This window comes from Patiria miniata, unplaced genomic scaffold (genome assembly GCF_015706575.1).
Source record: "Patiria miniata isolate m_02_andy unplaced genomic scaffold, ASM1570657v1 HiC_scaffold_3, whole genome shotgun sequence".
NCBI classification, from domain to species: Eukaryota; Metazoa; Echinodermata; class Asteroidea; order Valvatida; family Asterinidae; genus Patiria; species Patiria miniata.
The window spans coordinates 3,917,865-3,943,751 of NW_024037069.1; the positions used below are offsets into that span (position 1 = coordinate 3,917,865).

At 42.5% G+C, this 25,887-nt stretch overlaps 3 protein-coding genes across 3 annotated transcripts; all 3 read right to left on the minus strand.

Annotated features, from left to right (window-relative positions):
• Positions 1 to 425: 425 nt before the first annotated feature.
• LOC119738104 (protein lin-37 homolog) lies at positions 426 to 12,440 on the minus strand. The gene is made up of 8 exons (XM_038212843.1): positions 12,232 to 12,440; positions 10,798 to 10,947; positions 10,178 to 10,234; positions 8,309 to 8,430; positions 7,341 to 7,507; positions 4,603 to 4,734; positions 3,111 to 3,184; positions 426 to 1,568 (listed from the first exon to the last, which is right to left on the minus strand). Exons 2-8 carry the CDS (start codon positions 10,926 to 10,928, stop codon positions 1,487 to 1,489), a joined length of 765 nt encoding a protein of 254 aa, XP_038068771.1. The 5' UTR covers positions 10,929 to 10,947; positions 12,232 to 12,440; the 3' UTR covers positions 426 to 1,486.
• A 7,435-nt stretch (positions 12,441 to 19,875) lies between these two features.
• Positions 19,876 to 20,877, minus strand: LOC119738217 (allatostatin-A receptor-like). Its single transcript, XM_038213001.1, has one exon. The coding sequence runs from the start codon at positions 20,875 to 20,877 to the stop codon at positions 19,876 to 19,878; it is 1,002 nt and encodes a 333-aa protein (XP_038068929.1).
• A 3,390-nt stretch (positions 20,878 to 24,267) lies between these two features.
• LOC119738220 (cholecystokinin receptor type A-like) lies at positions 24,268 to 25,278 on the minus strand. The gene has a single exon (XM_038213004.1). It carries the CDS (start codon positions 25,276 to 25,278, stop codon positions 24,268 to 24,270), a length of 1,011 nt encoding a protein of 336 aa, XP_038068932.1.
• Positions 25,279 to 25,887: the final 609 nt, after the last annotated feature.

Below are 25,887 nucleotides of genomic sequence, written 5' to 3' on the forward strand. Positions count from 1 at the left end.
ATGTAGCTAAACACAAGCATCTAAATGTTTAGCTGTTGATATGTCAAACAGATGGGTCAACCAATCTGCATATCAGTTGAATGATGAACCCTAACTCCTCATTTGATTTTGAATGCTCCACAGAAAAAAATGACAATTTATTTGTCTTTATACTTTTAAAGGCATAGAGTCCCACCTACAACAGTGGTTGGGCTACACCTTTTCGTTCCAGCTAAATCTTCAAAAATCCTTTGAAAGGAGCTTGAAAGGTCATGGCAAATAGAATTCACATTTCAAACAGACTGCGTAGCGTAGAAATCGCGTATCGTTCAAAAGAATCACCACAATTTCACTAGAACTGTGTCAGATGATCATGTAAAACTGTAACATTCAATGTACGTAGCATCTAAAGAGCACTGCAAAATAAACTGCAAAGCTTGTGCAAGTTCAACATGTTCTCTGGCTGTCTTTTATTGTCACACATCTAAGTAATTCTTGATAGAAAAAGACACACAAACTTATATGAAAAGTACAAGCAGAAGTGTGTTAAATTTAAAAAAATCACAAAATACATGTACATGAAAAGCTTCTCTCGTGAGATGAGCTGGGCCATGCTCCGTCAGTGAATCTCGACTTTGTCCTTTTTTTTCTGCCAAAAAAGGTCACATTTCTGGCCAGAACACACAAGATTCAGACACTGGCTTGGTCCAAGATTGGATTACAATGTTGTCCCCCTCCCCTTGGGGCGAATTAATTTTTTCCAAATAACATCCGCATTACATGGTTGTTGAGTGCCTTTATGATGGTACTTTTATGATAGTGTGCAGGTATATATACCATCAATTTCCAGGATTTGTCGAGCAGTCTGATAGCTCAGTTGGTAGTGCCATGAGTTTGAATCGCGAGAAATCCTCTCGGTTCAAAAAAAATTTTGGGCAGGATATTAGCCCTTCCCAGCACTATGTTTAGGGCCGTGGGTGTGGCGAAGTCCCAATCCTGGGTAATTTATCACCGTCAAGTTTCCGCAGCAGTAGAGTGGACTATCAACAAGATGCATCAAACACAGTCTTGGGAATTTTGGCACCTGGACCCTAGACATTCCTAGCATACCTCCCGTGTGCACTCCTAATTCAAAGCTAATTCAACATGCAAATCTGTAAACAAATGTGGCAGTCTATACTATGTTCATCATAAAAAAAAACAAGCACAGAGTTTTTGGATGCGCACAAGTGCTAATAATCCACTCCTGTTGTGAACTGTGATGTCAATCAGAAACATATTTCTCAAACAATTGTTTTATTCCTGCGAGGCATCTAGGTGCATAACAAGTACATATGGGAACCAGCACTTGACCCCAGGTCAGCCCTATGTCAGAGGTCACACATGCGCCCACTGCTGGTGACATCATGATGGACATTTACAGTGATGCTATTTGATACCAGTAGCTCATATGAACACACATCCGTGAGCTCAATGGTCCCATGATGCAGTCTGGGCGCTTGAGGGGCTATTGTCTTTCATACATAGTCTTCAGAATGGCGTAACTCTCGTTGTAACGGGCCTGGTTGTACTGGGCACTGGACTTCCACCTGTGTACATTAAAGATCAATGAAGATGAAACCAATATTATTCATCTGTAGTTTGTCATGTAAACTGGTACTGAACGTTGATGCACTTTGAAGTGGGTAACAAAATATGAGATGGCCAAAGGTACTCAACAAAAGTACCTTACATTCTACATGTAATAATACTAATAATAATAACTGTATTTATATAGCGCTTTTTGCCAGAGGATACAAACACTGGGGGAGAATGCAACCAAAGCCGGGTAAAATGCAGCACCTTTTTGCTAGGTGCTGCGGCGCATAAGTGCTGCCACTGCCAGAAACACCGGGGCAAACCCCTTCTCTTAACGACAAGTGTTACTGGGTTCTTTAACGTGCATTACACAACACACGGGACCTACGGCTTTACGTCCCATCCGAAGGACGAAGCAATAATGGTAAAGTGCCTTGCTCAAGAGCACAAGCACCATGTTCCCACGGTCAGGATTCGAACCCGTGTACCACGGCACACGAGTCGAACACCGTAACCATTGGACCACAGCGCCCCACATGTACATGTACCTTACATGTACATTCTGCCAACCGGGTACCAAAGTACCTGACCACTGGTGTCATGAACAGAGTATGGAATTGGGTACCCTTAACCAATTTAACAAATGTACTTAGTAAGTTCTCAGACAATGAAAAAGAAAGGTTTTGAATGGCATTTGTGGGGAATTTTCAAAATGAAAACCAGGCTACATTGAAAACCGAAACAGGTTTGTGCATTTTAAAGTTGCAAATTCTTTAGCCCGCACTGTACACACTTATATCTTGCTGCATTAATGCACCGATGTGGTAGTGTCATCGTGCGCACCTTTTTGAACAATCTGAAAAGCAACTTCAGGGATTTGAACTTTGGGGTTGGGTTCCTTCTACAGGTACCTGGTTCCCATTCTGCCAGCAAATGCACACCACTAACGTCCAGGATTTGGATCGGAAAAGAGGCAGCCTGAATATGGATTTTTCAGCTAATGTGACAACAGTTACAGGACTTTGAAGGCTCTGGAAGGGGTTATACCCATAGAGCTATATTAAATTACTAGAGCGCTAACTCCTCATTCTTGCGCGCGGAGACGCTTTGAAGCCGTCCTGGGTGCAGACATTTTGAATTCATGTGCGTGTTTGTAGAACGTAATAAAAATAGATGGATTAAATTTTGAAAGTGTACTCTAAATGCAACGCGCAAGTAGAACGTACGCAAACAAGAAAGCGCGTCATACGGTTTACAAAAAAAAGTCACGGTTAATCATCTGCAGCGAATATGCGCACGCGTTGCTCTGTTTGCGTATAGAGCAAAATGACACGCTCATCTGCTGATCGTGCGTTTCGGTTTTGGGCGTATCGGCTTCGATGATGCACGGTATGGAATACAAATGCAGATATGCAAATAGCCGTACAAAAACCGTACAAAATTTCGAAATCTCCATAGGTTTGTGTACAAACATGGATGTGCCCATCAGGCATTACTTTGTACATCGAGTTAGCGCTCTAGTAATCTGATATAGCTCTATGGTTGAAACTCACGCTGTTCTGATCTTCTTCCATCTGTCCATGTTTTTCTTCAGTAGCTCCTCTTTGGAAGGTGCTTGATTGGAGTCCTGTGTGGAGACAAGTCCAATGATCAAGTGTAAGAAAACATTGGTATGGCTGTAGTTCATGTTTCCACTAAAAACGGCATCCGCTGAAAACGCCATGCTGATGAACAGCAGAAGGAGGAACACAACTGCACTACTTCATGTGTCTGTTCACCAACTAATAATGCAAACTATGCACCACAGGATTATGTCAGGAACTGTTGGCAATGCATTCAAGAGTTCCCCCTAATCAAAGGTGGATCCAGAGAGGTTACAGTCTGGGGTGTGGAGGGTGTGCCAGGGGTGGGGGCTAGGGGGTGGGTGGGCGGGGTCGGGAGGGGCTGAAGGGCTCTCTCAAGTAACATGGTCTTATTTAAAAAAAAATTAAAAATCAGGTCTCTGCCGGGGGCGGGGGTGCACACCATCCGCACCCCCTTGATCCATCACTGCCTATAGTTCCTGCCAACTGTCTTTGCTCAAACCGTTGAGGGGGTACTTGTACACAGAGTTCACATCAACTTGAATATCACAGCACATTGTTTCATTTTTTTCCAGATGAAAGTACTTTGTTCAGTAAATATAGGGTTCAAAACAGGGCTTAACAAGAAAAGGCAAACCTACATGTATAACAGTCGGTCCAGAGCACAACAACTTTTATTTAACATTTGTTCAACTGATTCACAATGGCTATTCACTGGAAGTCATTGCATGCAACTGGTCTACTCAAGGGACCAGATTTAACCAATTCATTCGCATTTTCGGCTCTCAAGGCACAGTCAGTCTGTCACTGAGATAGGTACGAAGAGGAGATTAGGCAGGCTCGTCTGTGACCAGTAAAAGCAAAGCTGTTATTACCTTGATGCACTACAGTATATGTGACCGGTTTCACAAAAAAGGGTATAATGTAGCAAAAAGGGGAATTGAGTTATATACAAGGTTGGAAAGCCCTAAATGTAAGCTTCTATTTGGTACATGTATATACATGTAATAGAGATATGACGTATTTGCATATTAATGACTTCCTTGGAGTTCAAATTACACAGCTGAGGAAACAGGCTTTGAAATAGCTGGCTTTGTTGTAAAGCAACAGAACGATGCACACAAAATGGTTGTTTTCAAAATCTACATTTCTGTGAATGAAACCTGAAACTGTAGGTACTAAAGATGTCATTCATGAAAAAAAAAATATGAAAATCACATTTTGACAAAATGTTCACCCTCTCAATGTTGAGCAGGCCTTTACACAATAATGCTTAGCGGGACTTAATACCCTCTTTTGTGGAGCCGGTCACATATACATAGTACCTGAGGTTCTCATCATTTGGCATGGGCAGAGGTATCCTAGGGTCCTGACCCGTCTCGACTGACATGCAATCAATGCTGCAGTCACTGTACTTCACTCACACAGGGGAACAGGGTGCGAGAGGCAACACTTGACTTACTATATATGTTTGCAGGTTCTCATCACTTGGCATGGGCAGTGGTATCCTAGGGTCTTGACCTGTCTCCTCCCTGACATATGATGCCAGCTTGGTTGGCCTCGGCAGGTGGTAAATATTGGAATGGCTGGAATTCTGTAAGAGGAAAACACACGGAATGAAAAATTCAAACACAATGTCTCCATTCAGAACATACTTAAACAGCTAAAGGGCCTGTCACGTTATATGTGCTCAGATAGGAGACCTTACGGCGACCAAAAATACTAAATAAATTTTAACAATCGCAGCGAGGATGCAAGAACATGACAATTTTCTGTCTCAAGTGGCCAGAAAGTAGCTCAAGCTACGCTCATACTGTGCTCATCCCGCACTTACGATGCGCTCAACTCGCTCTCTATGCACCCCTGTCAAGCTCAATTACTCGATCTAGTCGCCGCTGCTGCGCTGTCACTGCGCCCACACTGCGCTCTGCTCGCTGTTAATACGTCCTAGTAGCATGCGTCGTGCTGTCTATTCGACAAAAAGACGCTCATGTGACGTCACTTGTGCTGTACAAATAACACGACAAAACGGTCAATCCACAGTCCAGTTTCAAATTTATTCTACAAGTTCATCGCAGTGGAGTTACTTTCTCATGGAGACTACATCGACTGCCTTGCGCCTAGGCTGCCTCAATGCCACTTCAATGTCGCACGATTCACGCTCGCACAGCGCCCGAGTTGCGTCATTACGGCGTCCTGGCAAGAGCGCAGAGGCGTTGCGATTGTTTTGAGCATGCTCAAAAACTTCGGCGCCCATCAGAGACCATTCAGACCCTCTGGCGCCCATCAGGCGACCTATGTAGTTGTCGCTGCGATCTAGTAGTTGTTGTTGCGCCCCAGCCATTTTTCAAGGACGCAGTGGGAGCGCATATATGATTGCAGACAGTGTGACAGGCCCTTTAGGGATATATGTACATGTACATGTACTTCACCAAAATGTCGTTAAACACCTAAATTGTTGATCATAACATGAGATTATTTGTTATCCCGCAAGCGCGAGTGGAACACGGAATAATGTAGTGCGTCTGTGTATATGAAACACTGACGCACTACATTTTCTGTGTTCGATGAACGCGCCTGGGATAACAAATTTATCTTTACTCAACTTGACGTATGAAAGATGGAACACACAAACTTTTCCGCTATTATCTATTTGGTGCACGCATTATGAAAGGTGTATGCATCTTAGAATAGCGCAATACTCAGAGCGCGATATGGACCGTGGTATATGGGATAATACCACACTGTTCTTGCCAGGGATCGACCAATCAGGAACGAGGATGCAAGTTTCCTTGAAGATAAAATGGATTATCTAGCTTACAAATGAAACAGAAACTTAAACATTTCAGCAAGAGGTTTAAGCAGAATAAACTTTGACCTTCTGACCTCCTGCGCAGGCCGATACATTAAAATTTAGAAACGTTGGCCCCAAAAGCCTCTGCAGCCGATTTCATGAAACTTTTCTTAACTTAAGATGCATCGCAGCGCTGCGACTCGTCGTATCCCTACGATGCGTCACAGCTGCGACGCGTCCTGCGATCCATTTTACAGAACACTTCGCAAAGCTGACGCGTCGTAGGTATATTTATAGCACAACTCGATGACTGTTTTATGTATTTAGTCTGCGTACAGTAAATTGTCGTCTGATGTTCAACAAAGAGTTGTCGGATCTCCTTTCTAAATTTTATAAAACGGTAAACAAAGTGGCGGCCGTGTGATGCAATTTTAAAGGAAAACAAGCTTTTAGTGGACTGTATAGCTGCTTTGAAATTTCAACTGCAATAGTTTATTTCAAAGTGCACAGTGAACTCTTTGAAAATGTCCCCCAAAACTAAGAAAAATAATTTACTGGCAACTAAGAGAAATATATTTCTGGCAAACTTCTAGTTGGGTATGTAAGTAAAGATAATGATGGTTTATCAGAATTCATCAACTTTACAGAAAGTCTTAAATGTTAATGAGGAATTTGCCGAGATTTATTCAAGCGCGCCTCGTCAGGGAACACTCAGCCAATTTGTGCCCAATATCCAGATGCCACCATTTTGAATTTCGGATTAAATTTCATGACACCGAAATTGTTCACAGAAGTTAAATAGCAAGCATTAGTAAGGTAAAAGTACCAGTATTTCACTGAATGAATTTGAAGTTAGTCAACAAAGAAGTTTGGCAACACTGCATGAGGAAAGTTGGGGGAATGTCGAAGTGCGCCACGTTTCGGGAACATGACTATTAGGCTCTCATGAGTGAGAACGTAGCGGTATCTCCTGTTTATTAATCAAGTCAGAAATAATAATTATAATAATTTGGGAGGCTAATCATCCTTACTCGCGGCTGGTATGCTGAATTGCGAAGGATGCAGCTACAGTGTGGTCGGGCCGCTGGCATGTAAAGGCGCCTATGGCTGCCGGCCACATCGACCCATATGACCACGGAGCACAACCTGAGATTGAAAGTGCTTGATTTTTCCAGAAGGAGGAAAACCGGAGAGCCCTGAGAAAAACCCTCGTGGCACAGGAGAGAACCAAAGCACAACTCTACTCACATGCGATCCGCGGCCAGGATTCGAACCGTGGTCACCTTGGTGAGAGGCGAGCGCTTTACCCACAAGCCACCCATGCCACCCTAAAATGGGAGGAGGCAGGAAGCACTAATGACAAAGACAAGTAGAACAGACTGTGTCAATGCCTGGTCCAAACCTACCTCGTCCGAGTCGTCCAGCGGTTCAGGGGATGGGGTGCGGTCCCTGGATGATCTCTGGCCAGCTGGCCTGTTCAGCATCCACTCCCGACAGACTGGGTACAGGGAGGACGTGGACCTAAATTGAGCCAGGTCAACGCTGCGGTCAAACAGCTTCATCACGTAGGAATCTGAAGCGTTAAATGGAAATAGGAGTAAAATGCAGATATTTGTTCTAATACTGGCAGGCAACAAAATAAACTTAAAAGGTAATACACCATATTTGCAAACATCAAAAAAACAAAAGTACCAAATTATTATGAAATACCTTACTGGACTGTCAGGGAATGACAGTCTTAAAGCATCCTGTAAAACCAATCATGGCACCTGGTGTGCTGTCGTTGTTAAGAAAAATGGAATTTTTGTATCAATATTTCCAATGATGGTCTGCCAACCATCGTCGGGAAAAAACCTGACTTTTTCCAAATACTGCACCCAATTTGCCATATTTATTCAGTCCACATTTTGTTCGCAATAGATTACACATCCGTGAACACGTGCAAGCCAGCTGGTCTAGTTCCCTGACCTGACAATTCCCGGGCATCTATAAATGGCTCCGTTTGGTCTAGGGTCAGGGAACAAGACTACAAGACTACAATTTTTTCTTAGTTTTTCCAGCATCTATGAACACAAAACTTTAAACAGGTCAGTGTATTTACAATATGCTTTAAAATACTAGCCCACATTCACCCATTTCTGAAAATTACAGCAACAGCAAATGTTATATATCACCTTTAAGTTAAAAAAAAAATCTCAATCACAAAAATTCTACTTCCCCATTCAATTTCGCTAGGATCTTTCCCGAGTCCTCTAGGACTGATTCCTTTACCCGAGTTAGCCAATAAAGTTAGCTGGCAAAGTAACACAGAAATATTCTCCAACACCCAACCAACTATAATAGGCTGCAGATACAATGTAGAGAGGTGACTTACGCTGCAGCCTTGCCCCATCTAGGAGATCGCTGTCTACCTGGCAGGGTGGCAACTCTCGCTTCCTTCTCTTCCGAGACCGGCTGACCACACGTTTGGCTGGCGAGGCAGTTTCAGTAGGTTCACTACATACATAAAGATGACATTGTGAGAAAGGGGAATGTCCCACAAACCTCATAAACTAGTGTGACTGTCGGAGTCAGATTTTTAATATACAAAGGAACAAAATTACGCTGTACTTCATTTAAAGGCATGTAGGAACCATATTACCCAGGAAGGGACCTCCTGATTTAATGCAAAACTTGCTCAAATTTAAGATGGGGAAGGTACTAAATACATTAAGAAGAGTATTACAAATCATTGAAGGTGGTTTGAAAAAAAAAAGTGCTCGCCGGCACACTGTTTATGTGCGTTAGCAATGGAACCCAGTTACGAGACCCCAAATATTGTGTGTAAAGAGGTACATATGTTTTCTCCGTTTTTCTCTCTCAAAATGTATAGTATACAAATATAACATGGGGTGAGGGTGGACAGTCGATATTCGCTCCCCGAGGCGAAGCTGAGGGAACTAGTTTGTCAACTTCCAATACCGAGTGGAGCTAATATCGACTGTCCACCCAAAATAAACCATGTTATATTTGCTTTACTATACCTCATACATATTCACTTGCCAATTTTTTATATATATATAATTGTGCACCTTAAACAAAATTTTTGGAGAAACTTGTACAGCTCACCAAAAGAATATTAATGCTCTACTTCACTATTTCAATTCGTTTGCAATACAGTAACATAACTACAGTTGTATACAGTTGTTTGTGTACAACTTTCGTTTGTACAGGAGGCATCTTTATTGTCCATAAATTTTCTCCAGTCCGGCATTTATATAATTTACGCAAACCGTACAACCAAGCATCTCTCTTGGGTGATGTTCGTGCGTGCGTACTACATGTACACCCGTGCGACAGTTCCTCGATTGCTTTGTAAAGCGCATGCGCAGTAGACTACCCTGGATGCAGGGTGCATTTTTTCAGCCACTTTTACTTGCTACCCATGTGGAGTGTCAGTGCATACTGGTTGGATGTGTCACAGGGTTCAAGCACAGTAGTAGATTCAGGACGCACCCTCGGAAAATGCAGCAGGCAGGTCAAGAAGACAGCATATAACACTCTAGTAAGACCACAACTTGAATTTGCCACAAGTGCTCGGAACCCATACACAATCCGCAACATCAGAATAGTTGAGAGTGTCCAACGCCAAGCGGCACATTTTCGGCATGAAGGACCACCACTGGGAATCAAGTATGTCTGACATGCTGACGTCACTGGGATGGGACACCCTACACGACAGACGTCTCCTCCATCAGGCTGAACCCCTCTACAAAATTCTACATGGCCAATAACTACCCCTCCGAACATCGTCCAAAACATATGATAAAGCCGACAAAACCAGACCAATCAACATAGCCTCGCCTACAGGCAACCACTCACGAGAGTTGACTGCTACCTCTATAGCCCTTTCGAGAGAGCTGCTCGGATTTGGAACGGGCTATCAGTGGGTGCGGTCACTGCGACCAATCTGAAAGGGTTTTAGACAGAAGCTCTCCTAGCTGTAAGAGGGATGGAGCTACCAATCTCTCTCAGGACAAATAGACAATACCACCATCAGATAAGCACCCTAACAGCACATACACGGAGCACATATGGAATCGCAACCCACCCTCTCCAGGACAGCAGCAATGCTTTTAGGAGAGTACACCAATGCAAGATGCAAGATGCAAGACATTTTGAAATGTCCTGAATCAAGTCAAGTATGGACGAAAGTTTGTTTCTTGGCGTTGGAGAAAAATCAATATCATTAGCATTTTCATACCTTTCTGGTTCAGGCTCAGTTTTGATGATGGGACTAAGTTCTATCTCTGTTGGAGAACTGCAGAAAAAGGAATGAATACAAGACAAATACAATAAAAGCAAAATGAATTAAACAATAAATTAAATAGGAAAACGCAAAAATAAAAACAAACCTTGGCCAAGTCAAGTCAAGTAAGCTCGAGTCAAGTAAGCTTGACCAATACCAGCATTGGACAGTTGGAACAATTTAAAATCATTACAATTGTAAATCATTACGTATTAACATGGATATAACTTTTGCTATAAATTGACAGGACAATAATATTATCTTGTGCATGAATTTATCCAAAAATCGTTTGCAGCTTGGACATACATTATGTGACAAATTTCTGTCCATGTTACATGTACGTACATACATAATATTCTGATCATAATACCTAGTGTGTCTTAAATATAGATTAATAGTGCTTTTTTTTGGAGACAAATACCATTTTTCTTGAAAGTGTCAGCACACCAGGTGCCACGATCTTCCAGGATGCTTTAGACTGTCATTCCCTAACAACCCGGTACTTTGTGATAGTTTGATCATTTCGTTGTGATGTTTGCAAATGCTGGATCTTTCCTTTTAATTTCTACACTGACCTCTCTTCGTCTGCTCTGTCCACCAGGTTCTGTAGCACCCCTTCCAGCTTGCTGCGAGCGCCTACCATCTCTATCTTGTCCTTATCCTCCTGTTGCTGCTGCCCATGGTGATGCTTGCCACGCCCACTCATCCTGGTGTCCGATCAAACACTTTGAAAAAAAAGGGGGGGGGGGGAAGAGAAAACACAGTCATGTACATGCTCTTTCACATATTTGTTTAGGACGATCCTGAAATGGACTCTTTCAAAGTTTTCATTAGCCTGTTATTATCAGTAACATCTTCAACATTTAGCCCTGACTCCCTAGAGGCATTATTGCTAGTATGCAACCCATCAGACAGGGCTCTGGAGTGCTCTGAAACGTGCAAAACTAAATCAGGCCCACTTTACTCACAGTTTAGACAGCAAATTTCTCCAAAAATTCCACCGGGGCAAAGAAAATGTCCTCAGTATTTCACCAACCAAGTTTGCAGACTCAATTCCATTTTTAAAGGAGACTTTTCTTCAATATTGCACACGAGGGTGACCACTGCCTCAATCCTGAAAAGTCCTCCAACAATCACTGTCAATATACCTGTACAGGCCACACAGGGTGTTTCAATAAAAAGGAAACCCATCTTTGAAGAACCAGTATGGACAGACAGAGGGCAATGTTTTGATTTTTTGAGGTAATTTGGGGTTAAAAATCGTGATTTCTACCCCAAGTCCAAGAATCTGTTCAAAAATAATTACAAAACGGGTGTCATTAGAATTGAGAGAAGTCTGCTTTTGATTGTAAATGTGATTTTTGAGCAATAAAACATATCTTTGACTCTAATTTGATCAAAACAAAACAGGGGCCCTACACTTCACGATCCCCCACTGCACCACAATCGCCCATGATGATTCATGTGATTTGAGACTGCAGTCATGGCAGTGTCGGTGTAGGGCATGTAGGGCGGCCTATAGGCCTAGGCCCTAGGCCTACTCCGATCCTATAGTATTATTATTAACGAAGTGGCTATCGTTACGGCAGCCGTTGTTTAGCGCCCTCTACGATACTTATTTGATACGCACGCAGGTATATGTAGGGCCTATATACATTTTGTAATTATTTGTTTCCCCACGTTATAGCAAGCAGTGCGACAGCTCAGTAGATAGAGGGTAGGATTTTGCACCGCGAGGTTGCGGGTTCGCATCTCAGTTTTGCACTCGTATTTTTTTCCTTTTCTAACCTGAGGCTTTGGAGGATTTTTATTAAAAGGGAAATAAAGTCCGAATTCTATAACGTTCAAATTCACTTTTTTCCTTCTAATTTTATATTTTCTTCTCATGTTTTTATAAAAGTTGCAGTCTACCGTAACGATAGAAAATGGGAAATGCGTTACGGCCGCCGTAACAATAGCCACTGCGTTATTTAATGCGTAAACTCGCCTTGATCCTCGATCATATTTACCTTTCTGCTGCTCGGTGCTTCTAAGGTTTGGACTTGAAAATGGGGAAGATGTACTTAACCTGGATGAGCAATCAACGATATGAACAAATACTGCAAAATGAGGGAACTCGATAACTGAACTTAATCCATTTACGTAACGCACTACGCAGTAGTTCGCTTCAAAAAGGACGCCATTTTGGAATTGATCGGGAGCGTGTATAGTACCTGTATGCGTGCACGGTAGATCGATATTTTCAATGGGCCGTGTGCAGGGGCCAGACTATACTTTTTGTGGCAAACATTTTGGTTGGGCGGAGTGTGTGGGCCGGGGGGGGGGGAGACTCATATTTCCGGATTGCATTTTGATCCTCTTTCTTGGAAAAAATGAATATTAATAATATTTGTTCTATCATTTCAAGAAATGTAGGTGTCATTTGAAAGCTCAAAGCCTCTTTCCTGCAGGAAGTTCTGTTTTGATCTTGCTATTATAGCTCCATGGTTTGAGCTATGGGATTCTGGCATGGGGAAAATATCAAAATTGCATGGCATAAAAAAGTTGACTATTGCGCCTATCAATGTTGCCCCCTCCCCGCGGCCCCCTCCCGCGCTTCCCCAGGTCCAATGTCGGGATTTGGGTACGTTTTTCATGCCCCAGGGTGGGGATTACGGTCACTTAAATTACATAATTAACATTTGCGTACTGCATGAAAAAGGCAATCACTACCGTGACTCTAAAAACACTCTAGTTAAAATTTAGAAATCAGCCTGTCAAGTTGCCGCCCGGCCTTGCGGTATTACAATGTAGTCAGCTGGGTGCGCGTTCATTGTCTGTTTTCAGTGTTTACAGTGTAGTGCGCCCCACATATGTATGTCGGGGCACGGTCGGGGATTGTCACTTTAATTTTTCCCGAGGCCAAGGGGTGGGGATATTGTCACTATAGTACGCCGGCCAAATCACGATTTGCATGCCCTCAAATTCTTCAGTATTTGAGTATATTGTGGGCCATGGACTTGAGGGTTCTTACAAAAAAGCTAGGGTGGAAGCCGTGCACCGAAACGTAAACTTGTGTTTCTGTACAATTTGTCCTCTATTGGGCAATGGAGTGGCACCGTTTTTCAAAATGGCGATGGGCTTCAGAAATATTTTAAGGGGTATATATGTTCAGATGGAAATTTCTCCCAAAAGTCATCAGATTACCCCAAAAGTTAAAAAGACGAAGACAGATGATAAAAATAGCTTTAATTTTGATGTGTGTCTCGAACACCTTGGAGGATAAATTGTGGATATTTTTTCTGACTTTATGAAGTGGGGGCATTTATCATTGGGGCATATGGCAGGTTATTGCACCCATCACTGTAAAAAGCGGACACTTGGTCACTCTCGGACAGTAGGTGGCGGTCTTCATCGCTGCCGACTGACGTGACACGCTTTTCCCGACAGCCGGCCGATGTCGCTAGCCTCATTTTGCTTCGCCTGGCTCGTTCTTAAAATCTGTAGCCGGTTGCAATTTGCCACTGTCAGGCGCGGATCGGGGGGGGGGGGGGTGTTTGACCCCCCCCCCCTCTCTGTAAAAAAAAAACAAATCCATAGAAATTCATTATATAACATGTGAAAGCCCCGCCCCCCCCCGCTCGGACACCCCCCCCAACAAAAAAAATGTGTACTAGCAATAATGTCCGCCTTTGCACAAAATACACACAGCGTGATCTAGTATTAATTATCGACGAGTTTTAACAGCGCCCCATTGAAGTATGGTACGACCCCCCCCCCCCCTCCCATTGATTTTTGGAGTTGAAGAGTTGTCTGGAGAACCAAAAAACACTGTCTACATTTATGATTTTGTGTTGTGTCGATAACCCCACCCCCCTGCTAAAATTCCTGGATCCGCCCCTGACTGTGCAACACAGTACCCTCCCCCGGAACGACACTGCCCTGAGGTGGGTAAAATCGGCGCTAAGAATATCGTTAAAAGGAAAAAGAAAAACAATTTTTTTAGAGATCATCGAAATACTGCATCGTCACGCACAAATTTTCATGACATTTTAAAAAGTTGGTATATATAGGGCCCATACACGTGCTTTTTCCAAATTTCGATTTTCTTGTCCGAGATAAATTTAAAGGACTGTAATTTCCTGTAACAAATAAATTTGCTGCTTTGTTTCTGCAGGCCTTTACACAGTTTTAAAAGTTGGCTTTAAATGACACGCTCCAGTTCTGAAATTGCGCAAACTATTCAAAACGAATTAGGAGCGTCCCACTCTTAATTCGAAAGTTTAAATTAATTAATTGATTGCTTGATATGGGCGGATTGTTTTTCGTAAGATTTAAAAGCTCATAGAAATTTTAGATTTTTTGGTTAATTCCATTTGTAATTGTAAAGAGCATAGTTATTTAGGATGATGAGTAAGACATTTTTTTGACATGACGTATAATATGGTCTGACATCGCGCCGGCACACTAGCACAGTAACAAGAGTCGCCCAGGCGCGGATCAAGGAGGGGGGTCAACCCCCGAGCTCTCGCAAACATTTTTTTTTCATAGAAATTACCTAAAAATAATGCGACCCCCCTGCTGCGACACCCCAAAATCGATACTGGTAATAACGTGCGCTTTTGCACAAAATACGGATAGAGGCAGCTTGGTCAGGGGGTATTTGTACACTACACTATTCTGTATTATAATGTTAATAATTGTCGGATTTGAACGGCGCCCAAATTGAAAGTATGATGCGCGCCCGCCCCCTCCCGATCCCCAATTTGATTTCCCCCTTCGAAAATCCCTGGTTCCGCCCCTGTCGCCTGTTGTGTTCCACGCTTTTGGCGGGTCGTTTATATTCATCATCGGAACTTCAAAGTGACAAAATGCTACTTATGCTGCCTTATAGCTGCTGGGTCGTGGCCCACAGGTCTTCAAACAGTCTAGGGCCTCCAACAATAATTGTTTAAAGCATTTCATTCTTTCATTCTACATCAGCTACAGAAACTTCATTTGGGTCAAAATAGTGATAAGTCGCTATCACATTTCATATCAATTTACCAACTTACGTCAGAGATTGATTTATAGTAACTTTTGCTGGAGTGGGGTTGGGAGGAGGGGGAGTGGTTCAGACCCATCAGACTTCAGGCCCGTCAGATATCTAATAACCACTGCAAAATAGCGTTCGTTTTTTTTGTGTCAGAGCAGGGTAGGGGAGTTCGACCTCCCCAAAACCCCCTCTGGATCCGCTCCTGCATGTCACTGACAGTTAAAAGCAAAAGCCCCATGTAATGAAATTTTTTAGATGCAATCCCTAATGTACATTTGGGTGTTCCTCTTGACTTTGTTTTTTAATTTTTATTTCCAGTTTAAAAGCGAATTACTATATTTTTGGGGAATGTTCACAATTAAAGAAACATTATTTTCAAGATGTAATATAACAGGCCGTTTATATTAATCATCATTAATTTGCTTGTTTCTGTTATCATCAGTTATTAGGTTCAATGTCTTAACAGGTTTTTATTGGTAATTTGTATGTGTGTTTGTATAATGTTTGTATGTGTATATAATGTGTGTATTTAATTTGGATACTTATATAATTTGTTGATTTGTGATTCCTTTTTTTTTAAATTGCAGGTTTTTTTTTAAAGGGGTGTATTTGTATTTGTTCTTGTTTATTTTTGTTGCGTTTATTGGGTTTTGTGTTTATTCAGCTTTTCTTGTTTTACTACTTTTATCTTTGACATTTTAATTCTTTGTATTGATATTTTCACACTTGTTCACGTTACGATTAATTTTTTTCTTTAATTTAATATTATAATAATGGTTTATTTTTGTAACTTGTACAGCGTCATGAGCGTCTTTTTTAGGCGGATTTTGGCGCTATATAAATGTTCATTATTATTATTATTAGTATTTTAACAATGTACATCTTTGTTTTTAACCGTATAATGTTGTATACGGCGTTTCTTACGTCAACTTTATAAATTGCGCCATTAATAATGGTATAGTCATATTGATCGAACGAAACTTCGTTTCGATTATAGTCAATTATTGAATATTCATTGATTTGTGACAAAGACCTTTGTTTCAATTTTAATACTACCCAACCTGCCGAGCAGCTGTATATCAAACTAAACCAAAATATAAAAGATAGAGGATACAAAATATTAAAAAAAGTTATGTGCTAGCCAAGCATTCAGGGATCGGTCTGAGCCATAACAATGCCCCAGCCAATCCCTTAGGGCTCTTCCGGGATCTCGGCGTTCCCGACCAATACACACTTCCTTCCCTATCCATCCATGTAACCCCGAAGGGCCAGGCACCATGTAAAAGCAAAGAGCTAAGGGAGGAACAGGGCGGCACCCTAAGCCCTGATCCTCCGAGTGGACCACATGCCCTGAACCTATACGAAGGCGCCAACCTGGAACTCGCGGACAGTACCAGCAGCAGTGCTTACCGATTAAGCTAAGGTACTGTTGGTATTTTACGACGGGAAATTAAACATTTTATAATGACTGAATAGAACGCGTGCGTTGAAAAGCAAAAACACACTGACGGGTTTCGATCCCGGACTCCGCGATTTGTGGACGACTAATCTAACCACTCGGCCATCAGGCTTCCTTAGAATTCTCCTAAGAAACAATCTGTCTTAATTATAGGCGGAGAATCGTGGAACATTGCTGTGTGCATCTGTTTGGCTCCATGGACGAACAAAAGTCGGTATTTCGGGCAATAAAGAGTCAACTGTTTTCATTTGTTTGAAACGTTATTGTATACGGCAGTCTCGTTGGTCGTACGTGTGCTAAACATACTGATCGTTACGCAACAATAAACGCTACTATTATGTAGGCTTTTTTTAAACAGGCATCAGGCGCGTTCAGAGGCGGATCCAGCAATTTTGGCTGGGGGGGGGTGTCAGTCCCGTTAGATGTTTATATCCGATCTTATTTTTATTATTATTGTTAGCCTATACATATTTTGTGTGTGTCAGGGCGGGGCGGGCGGGAGGGAGGGGGAGGGGAGTCCCTCTGGATCCGCGTTTGATTTCTATTTTTGCACTGGGACAGATACAGATTCTCAACTCCGTCGCCACTATTTCAACATGATACGGACGTCTTTAGAAAAAGGAAATCATTCGTTTTAAGGATTCGTTTGTTAATACTGTTAATCAGGCCTATATTCCGTTTGCTGTTCCCATCAGTCCTTCATCAGCCTGTTATCAAACATTTTATCCATGACAAATAATGTAAACAGCAAATCCCGTCCTTAATTTTCAAAAACGAAAGTTAAAATGTATACGAAAACAACATTACACCAGAACACCACATCAAACTAGGGGGCGCTGTTCATGATACCGATTTGCATCTATTATGATAGCGTTTCGCTCGTGGTCCCGCCCTGTGCTGGGCCGGCCGGGAAGGGCTGATGAGCTTCACAAAATCTTGTGTTCAAGTAGGGATAGCATTCTGGGTAACTTATCATAACCTAAACATGTATAAAGACATAATTACAGCTGCGCTGAAGCTGTTTCACGGGTGCTGGTTCCCTGACCCCATTGTTCTTTGAACTGCAAACATATCTTTAGGTGGGGACGGGAACCAGTCTAGGTGCAGGCCAGTAAACCGGTCCGAAATTGCCTACGCTGGCCAAATCACTATCTGCATGCCCTCAAATTATTTGAACATAATTATTGCCGGGGGCATGAACTTGAAGGTTTGTAAAAAAAAAAAAAAAGTGCGGAGGCCGTGCAAAGGATCTTGAGTTTAAATTTCTGTGCTATTTGGATGAAATCGTAGCCCTAAAAGCACTCTATTTTGCTATGGAGTGTATACTAGGCACCGTTTGTCTAAATGGCGATTTGCTTCAGGACTGTTGTAAGGGGTGATCATCTTTGGATGGAAGTTTTCCCCAAAAGTCATCAGATTACCCCCAAAAGTTGAAAGAAAATAAAATATGATAAACACCTTGGAGGGTACATTACTAGCACACTGCCATAAAAAATGGTCCGGTGTGACTGGTAATTCTGTCCCCCTGGTAAATGTGTCCCCCCCCCCCCGGACACATTATAGAGAATTTCAATCACTTTTCATTTGCAAGGACCACTGTTTTTAAAGGCAATTAGACATGAGGCCCTAAGGTATGGAATTCACTACATAACTCATGTCATTCGTAACTTCCCATTATTTAAATATAAACGTAAAGCTTATCTCCAATTATATGTACTTTGGTCCAGATCGAACTTCTTAAAAAGTTGATTGTATCATTCCCATTTCTATTGTTCTGGAATACATTTGGCTTTACTTTATTCGTGGCTGATGTGTAATTTGCCAATCTCTGTATATTCACCAAAATCGATGTGTAAATTTGTGCTAAAGGGCCCCTATACTCGACAAGCTATGTTTTAGGTGATCCCCTTCCACATGTATCTCTAAATTGAAAAAAAAGAAGAGGAATGTACCAGTGTATTATTTTCGTAAATCTCTTTTGTTTGTACTATAATTTTTTAGGAAGACCTTTCGTGTGTTTTGTATATGGGAGATTGGAGACACTATTGTCCTCTATTGACCTATCGCCATTTCCAAGTTAGCCACGCCCCTTAGACAATCCTATGGAGTTTTTGTACAATAAGTTTTGTTTGTCTCAGATTTTGCGCGTGCCGCGTCCATTACATGTTATTGGACAATATTTCACAAGCTGGGTTGACGCGATTCAACGTGATTATACCACGATTGTACCGCGATTCTACCGCAATAGATCAATTGTTTTACAGCCCCTAAATTGAATGCAGAAAGAAACTCATCAGACCAAGAATGTCACACGTACGCAACTCTTCTCATCATGCTGTATGTACATAATCATACTCGCACAGCATTGGCTTAGCATCTGGGGTGGGGGTATTTTTCATGACGAATGATCTAACGACGCTCAATTTGCCCTTTTTTGCGTTTGTCCCCAATTCAAAATGATTTTGTTACATGCCTGCATGGTTGATACATCTACGTACGTATAATATACAGGAAATAGCGCCCTCTAGAGTACAGTTACCCCTATCTCTCTCTATTCCGCCTTACAGCCTAGGCCTTACGTGTGCCATATACAAAGTGAAACGCTGAATGTAAGCGTGGAATGTACGATGCTTGGCGTTCCCAAAACTTCCGGACACCAAGGCTTGAACTAGCTTACTATTGGATCAAATTATGGACAAAAATCACCATACCAAATATCTTTGACTTTAATTGGATAATGCCGTAGCCTACATCACGCAAAGTTTGACAATGTACTTCTGTGTATGAACTCCAACCAAAAGTTTGATGCATGTGGTTTCCAACGGAGGACCAAACAATGGACTCTAGTCTCTAAATCTAGCATTTGACAAGGAGTTGGTCGCACGACGAGCTCCGCCATCGAGTGGTGTGCCTTGTAATACATGCACCGTGCTATGTTGGTAAAATGAAGCATTATTGCTCCTACAATGACTAAACTGCTAAGTTTGGGTTCATTCTCGGGACAACAGTTGGCATTGGAATTGCATTCCCGTCCTCCACTCGGTTTCTACGATTTGGCAAGGTGTTGGTTTGTAACAAATTTCCTTTTTACATCGGTCGCATGACGAGCTGCGCAATCGAGTGGTGTGCACGTAATACATGTACCGTGTGATCTTGGTAAAATCAAAACATATGTTGCTCCTACAACGTCTGAACTGCTAAGTTGGGGTTCATTCTCGTGACAGCAGCTGGCATTGGAATTGCATTCCCATCCTCCACTCGGTTTCTACGACATCTCCTGATGAACAAGCTTCTCAACTCCAAACGAAAATGTTCGTACTTCCAGCAGTAAATGATCGGGTTGACGAACGTGTTGCAAGATACCAGGCTAGTAGCTACTGCATATGACAAGTCCCCCTTTATTCCCGTGATTAATGAACGAACGTGATTAACTACCGTTGGTGTCCAGCACACAGCAAACATCAGACCTATCAGCATTGTCGTAACAAGAACGTTTTTCTTTGCTTTATTCATGTCAATTCGAGGACGGTACATGGGATTAGCAGATTTCTTGGCTAGCTTGATTGTTATACGGCTGTATGCATAGATCAAAATGGTAATGGGCACTAAATACTCAATAACCATTGCCACTGAAGTCGCAAATATCTTCAGGCCAATTTCCATTTGTGTCATTTGACAACCCTCTCGACCTGCTTTCAACAAAAATGTAAAATGTGAACCATATATGAAGCCAATGGCCCAGGTAGTTCCCATGGCAAACCTCAGCTTAGCTGAGGATCCACAATTGCGATGCTTCACCGGATGGCAGGTCGCCATAAAGCGCTCCAGCGATATCATGACGAGGTTGTACGTGGACGTTACACTTAAGCACCAGAAGGGAACGTCCGTGTATATGAGCCGACACATCAACTGATCGTATATAGTCCCCTTTAAAGACATTGGTGTCAGGATGTTCAGCAAAACTACCTGCCAAACGAGAAACACAACGCCAGCAACACACATAGACTGATGCAGGATGAGGCGATTTGTGAAGGAGCTGAACACTCGTCGTCTGAGCAGCATAACGGTAATGACCATGCCGTTACCAAGCACAGCCAGGCAGGCGATGATTGTTTTGACTGCATCCATCAGATGGCTGGCATTTTCGATCCAAATATCATTGGTCCCATTTTGGACTGACATATTCCTTATTAGATAGAAATGCAAAGAATAGACAAGCACACTGTTCTAAGCCCGGCTTGAAAATTGCTCTTGGATGAATCGGCAGAACATCATTTGCAACCGGTTCATGTTGAATGCATTCGAATGCGTTGAGAGTAACATGTACACTTCTCACTGTAGAGTCTCATATCTATACCTTGTACGAATGCATATAGTTGATGTTTAGCATATTCCATTAAGGATAAAGTCTACCTTGGTAAGATAGAAAGTAATTTGATTTTGTCACAATAGAGCAACGAAGAAATGGGTCGCGGCCGCCTAAGTAATTATACCATTTTGTTGGCAGCGGGGGGGGGGGGGGGGGGGGGGGTAGGTGTTTCAACGCCTGGTTGACACTTAAAGGAAATGTACAACATTTGCTTTTGCTGCAATTTTAAGCAATAAATGGATTTGGAAGATTAGTATGTTATAGAAAATATTGTTAAACTGACTTGTTTCAAAATATTGTTAAACTGACTTGTTTCACGTTTTGGGCTTGTAGATGCTGGAAAAATCAAGAAAACCTATCATGTTCTTGTAGCCTGGCTCCCTGACCTCACTTAAGATGAAACGGAGCAATTAATACACTTTGGGGAATTGCAAGGTCAGAGAATCAGTCTAGAAGGCTTGTACCCCTTCACAGGTGTGTAATCAATTGCAAAGAAATGTCAGAATAACTAAATATGAAAAATCAGGAAATGTTTTTGAAAAAAATCCAGTTTTCTGCAACGCTGGTCGGCCGACCAGCGCTGGAAAAACACAATTTGTCTTGAACAATTCAGCACACTAGGAGCCACGATTTGAAAGGATGCTTTAGACCATCAGTCCCTAACAATTCAGTAAGGTATTTCGTGATAATTTGATCATTTCGTTTTTTGATATGTTTGCAAATGATGTATCTTCCCTTTAAGTTAATAAACAGAAATTGACAGCCCCGACATTAATTACTGTTGTACGATAATTTCTTTTACTTTCCAGCTTAACCTTAAAGGGGCCGGGGGCGGAATCCGCCCCCCCTCAACATTTTCCGTGATAGCTTCTAAAAAAACATTTTTTCGCGACCCGAGCTGTTATGACTTTTTAGCCTCAAGCTTTGCGCATCTTTTGATACCAAAAACATAAAAATCGGACCACGGGTTGCCGCGTAGCAAAAAATTTTCCGGCGCTACGCGCCGTGAAAACTGAATTTTCGCATATACGTCGTGTACACGGAGCAGAATTGCCATTCGTACATATGAATAATTAATTAGCCATAATTCCAAAACCCTTTGACCTATAGTCATGAAATTTCTTGGGTATGTTTAGGAAGAGTTGCTTTATGCATGTGTCGAGTTTCAAAATTTTCGTCACTCGATGGCCGAGATCTTAGGGGGGGGGGCGGAATCCGCCCCCCCCCCCGGCTGAGAGATGGTTTAAATAACCCGGCCCCTTTAGGGTTAAACATATGATCATTTCACGTGCGTGAGGTATGTAGATGCATGGTTTACGGTGCTATTTGCCCCGAGATTGCACCATGTTATGCCGTAACATTTTTTTCTTGACTGTTTTATTGAGTATTAAATTAAAAGGAGCGGACACGGAATAATAAAGTCGACTCCGATTGGCTGTTGTAATACAACACCCGCGCGCGGCTGTTGTATTACAAAACGCTGCATTCGATTTGACCAGCACACTTTTAGTCCGTCCTGATTTGGAAATGAAATGACGTCACGGTTTAAGTAAAGTTGACTCCAATTGGCTGGCGCGCGGCTTGCATATATCAGCATGTTTAGACAATAATCAGACGTTATAGCAGGAGACTTGGTTCCGTGGATAACGTCTGATACTCAGAATAGAGGATAAGGGCCTTTTCATTTTTTTCCCAGGATGGCCGCCAAGTATTCAAATTCAAAATGGTCTTAAACGTCGGTTCAAAATTACCTCATTTAATAGTAAGTAGAGTGCGGGCGGGGACGATTCTTTTAAAAGAATTGTTGGTAAAGTGGTTAATTGGTACGCCGTTTCGGTTTTTTTTTAGGACCACCCTGTATGGGCTCCGTGCGCCGGAGAAAGAGGGCGCCCTTTTACCTAGCAACGACGTCCCATGGGCGGGACATTTTGCTCGTTGACGCGCACCGTTCCTTGTGTGTGACGCACTTCGCAGAAAATAGATTGCAGTCAGGCAAGATGGCGTCGGTCAGTCACCCCCAACTGTACTCTCTTTGCCGGTGAGGGGGTACTTGTGAACGGAGCGGATAGGCTGATCCGTCGGTGCTTGGGGCTGCAAAGGTCTCGGGATTCATCTAGGTACAGAATCCTGGTTTCATGGTTAGACTGAGGCTACATTGCACACGACATCCGGAAAGAAAATGGATCAAACTGAGACAAATGAGACATCTCTTCCCGACCATCACTTCTTAGTAAACGTAGTCGTACCTGACATGTGTGTATTTGCCTGCAAACGGGGACCCCCTATTGCCTCTCTTTTGTTTGTACTATAACTTTTCAGGAAGACCTTCCGTACGTTTTGTATACGATCGCCAAATTGGGGACCTTCGGAAGATTGGGGTCACTATTGTCCTCTATTGACCTATCGCCATTTACAAGTTAGCCACTCGCACAGCATTGGCTTAGCATCTGCCCCCCCCCCGACCTCTACCATTCTCTCACGAGTGTCCTAGTTAGAAACAATGATTGTTCCACCATGAGGAGTACCAATTTATTGTCAGATAGCGCGCCCCCCCATAGGAAGTTAGTGTCTAGCCACTACCACCCCGTCTACTTTTCATGACGAATGATCTAACGACTAGATATTCAATTTGCCCTTTTTGCGTCTGCCCCCAATTCCAAATGATTTTGCTACATGCCCGCATGGTTGACACATCTACGTAGGTATAATATACAGGGAATAGCGCCCTCTAGAGTACGGTTACCCCTATCTCTCTCAATTTCGCCTTAAAGCCTAGTCCTTACGTGTGCCATACACCAAGTGAAACGCTAAATGTAAAAGTGGAATGTACGAGGCTTGGCATTCCAAAAACTTCCGGACACCAAGGCTTGAACTAGCTTACTATTGAATCAAATATGGAGAAAAATCACTATCATGATACCAAATGTCGTTGTCTTTAATTTGATAATTAATGCTGTAGCCTACATCACGCAAAGTTTGACAATGCACTTCTGTGTATGAACTCTGACCCAAAAGTTTGATGCGTATGGTTTCCGACGGAGGACCAAACAATGGACTCTAGTCTCTAAAAATAGCATTGACAAGGAGTTGGTTTTTAATAAATTTTCTTTTTACGTCGGTCGCATGACGAGCTGCGCAATCGAGTGGTGTGCAAGTAATACATGTACCGTGCGATCTTGGTAAAATCAAAACATGTGTTGCTCCTACAACGTCTGAACTGCTAAGTTGGGGTTCATTCTCGGGGCAGCAGCTGGCATTGGAATTGCATTCCCGTCCTCCACTTGGTTTCTACGACATCTCCTGATGAACAAGCTTCTCAACTCCAAACGAAAATGTTCGTACTTCAAGCAGTAAATGATCGGGTTGACGAAGGTGTTGCAAGACACCAGGCTAGTAGCTATTGCATACAACAAGTCCCCCTTTATTCCCGTGATGAATGAACGAACGTGATTAACTACCGTTGGGGTCCAGCACACAACAAACATCAGACCTATAAGCATTGTCGTAACAAGAACATTCTTCTTTGCTTCATTCATGTTGATTCGAGGACGGTACATGGGATTAGCAGATTTCTTGGCTAGCTTGATGGTTATTCGGCTGTATGTATAGATCAAAATGGTGATGGGCACTAAATACTCAATAACCATTGCCACTGAAGTCGCAAATATCTTCAGGCCAATTTCCATTTGTGTCATTTGACAACCCTCTCGACCTGCTTCCAACAAAAATGTTAAATGTGGACCATATATGAAGCCAATGGCCCAGGTAGTTCCCATGGCAATCCTCAGCCTTGCTGAGGACCCACAATTGCGATGCTTCACCGGATAGCAGGTTGCCATAAAGCGCTCCAACGATATCATGACGAGGTTGTACGTGGACGTTACACTTAAGCACCAGAAGGGAACGTCCGTGTATATGAACCGACACATCAACTGATCGTATATAGTGCCCTTTAAAGACATTGGTGTCAGGATGTTCAGCAAAACTACCTTCCAAACGAAAAACACAACGCCAGCAACACTGTCGATGATAGACTGATGCAGGATGAGGCGATTTGTGAAGGAGCTGAACACTCGTTGTCTGAGCAGCATGACGGTGATGACCATGCCGTTACCAAGCACAGCCAGGCAGGCGATGATTGTGTTGACTGCATCCAGCAGACGGCCATGGGCACTTTCGATCTCAATATCGTCGGTCCCATTTTCGACAAACATATCTACTTCCTTCTTAGAGAGAAATGCAAAAGCAAACACGGTTCTAAGCCCTGGTCGCCAGCGTACTCAGTCTAATATTACTCGTGAATGTATCAGCAGAACATCATTTCCACCCGGTCCATGTTGAATCCAATGTGTTGAGAGGAGCACGTCAAACTGCACAGTCTCAGATCATTGCCTATAGTACGAACGCATTATAGTTGATGTTTAGCTTTAATTTCTATTAAGACGGTACAGGTTACCATGATAAATAGGAAGCAATTCGATTTGGTCACTTGAGCAACGAAGGATCGCAGCAGCTAAAGTAATTAAGTCTTTTTGTTCGGCGCAGGGATGACAACTCCCGGTCGATGCTTGAGCTTTATAAATTGACAGCCCCGACATTTGAAAGGTACTGGGATGTACAACACTGAACCTCGGAAAAAGCTCATCTGATAAGCAGTCGCTTACCAAGGAACTGTCTATATTTCTGGATGTAGGTGTCCAAATGAGGAAAAAAGCAGCATTGTGTTGAGATCAAGCAGTTAACTGTGTTGAGATCAGCACTGCCAACACTCTCTCTGTTGGCCAACTTACTCATTGCTCTTTGCTAATCAATATTTGGTTGGA

Coding starts and splice junctions, on each gene's coding strand:
- LOC119738104 (XM_038212843.1), bottom strand. CDS start 10,928: ATGAGTGGGCGTGGCAAGCATCACCATGGGCAGCAGCAACAGGAGGAT. Junction 8,431..10,177: donor ACTGAGCCTGAACCAGAAAG/GTATGAAAATGC, acceptor TTATGTATGTAG/TGAACCTACTGAAACTGCCT. Junction 4,735..7,340: donor CGCTGGACGACTCGGACGAG/GTAGGTTTGGAC, acceptor TTCCTCTTACAG/AATTCCAGCCATTCCAATAT.
- LOC119738217 (XM_038213001.1), bottom strand. CDS start 20,877: ATGTCAGTCCAAAATGGGACCAATGATATTTGGATCGAAAATGCCAGC.
- LOC119738220 (XM_038213004.1), bottom strand. CDS start 25,278: ATGTTTGTCGAAAATGGGACCGACGATATTGAGATCGAAAGTGCCCAT.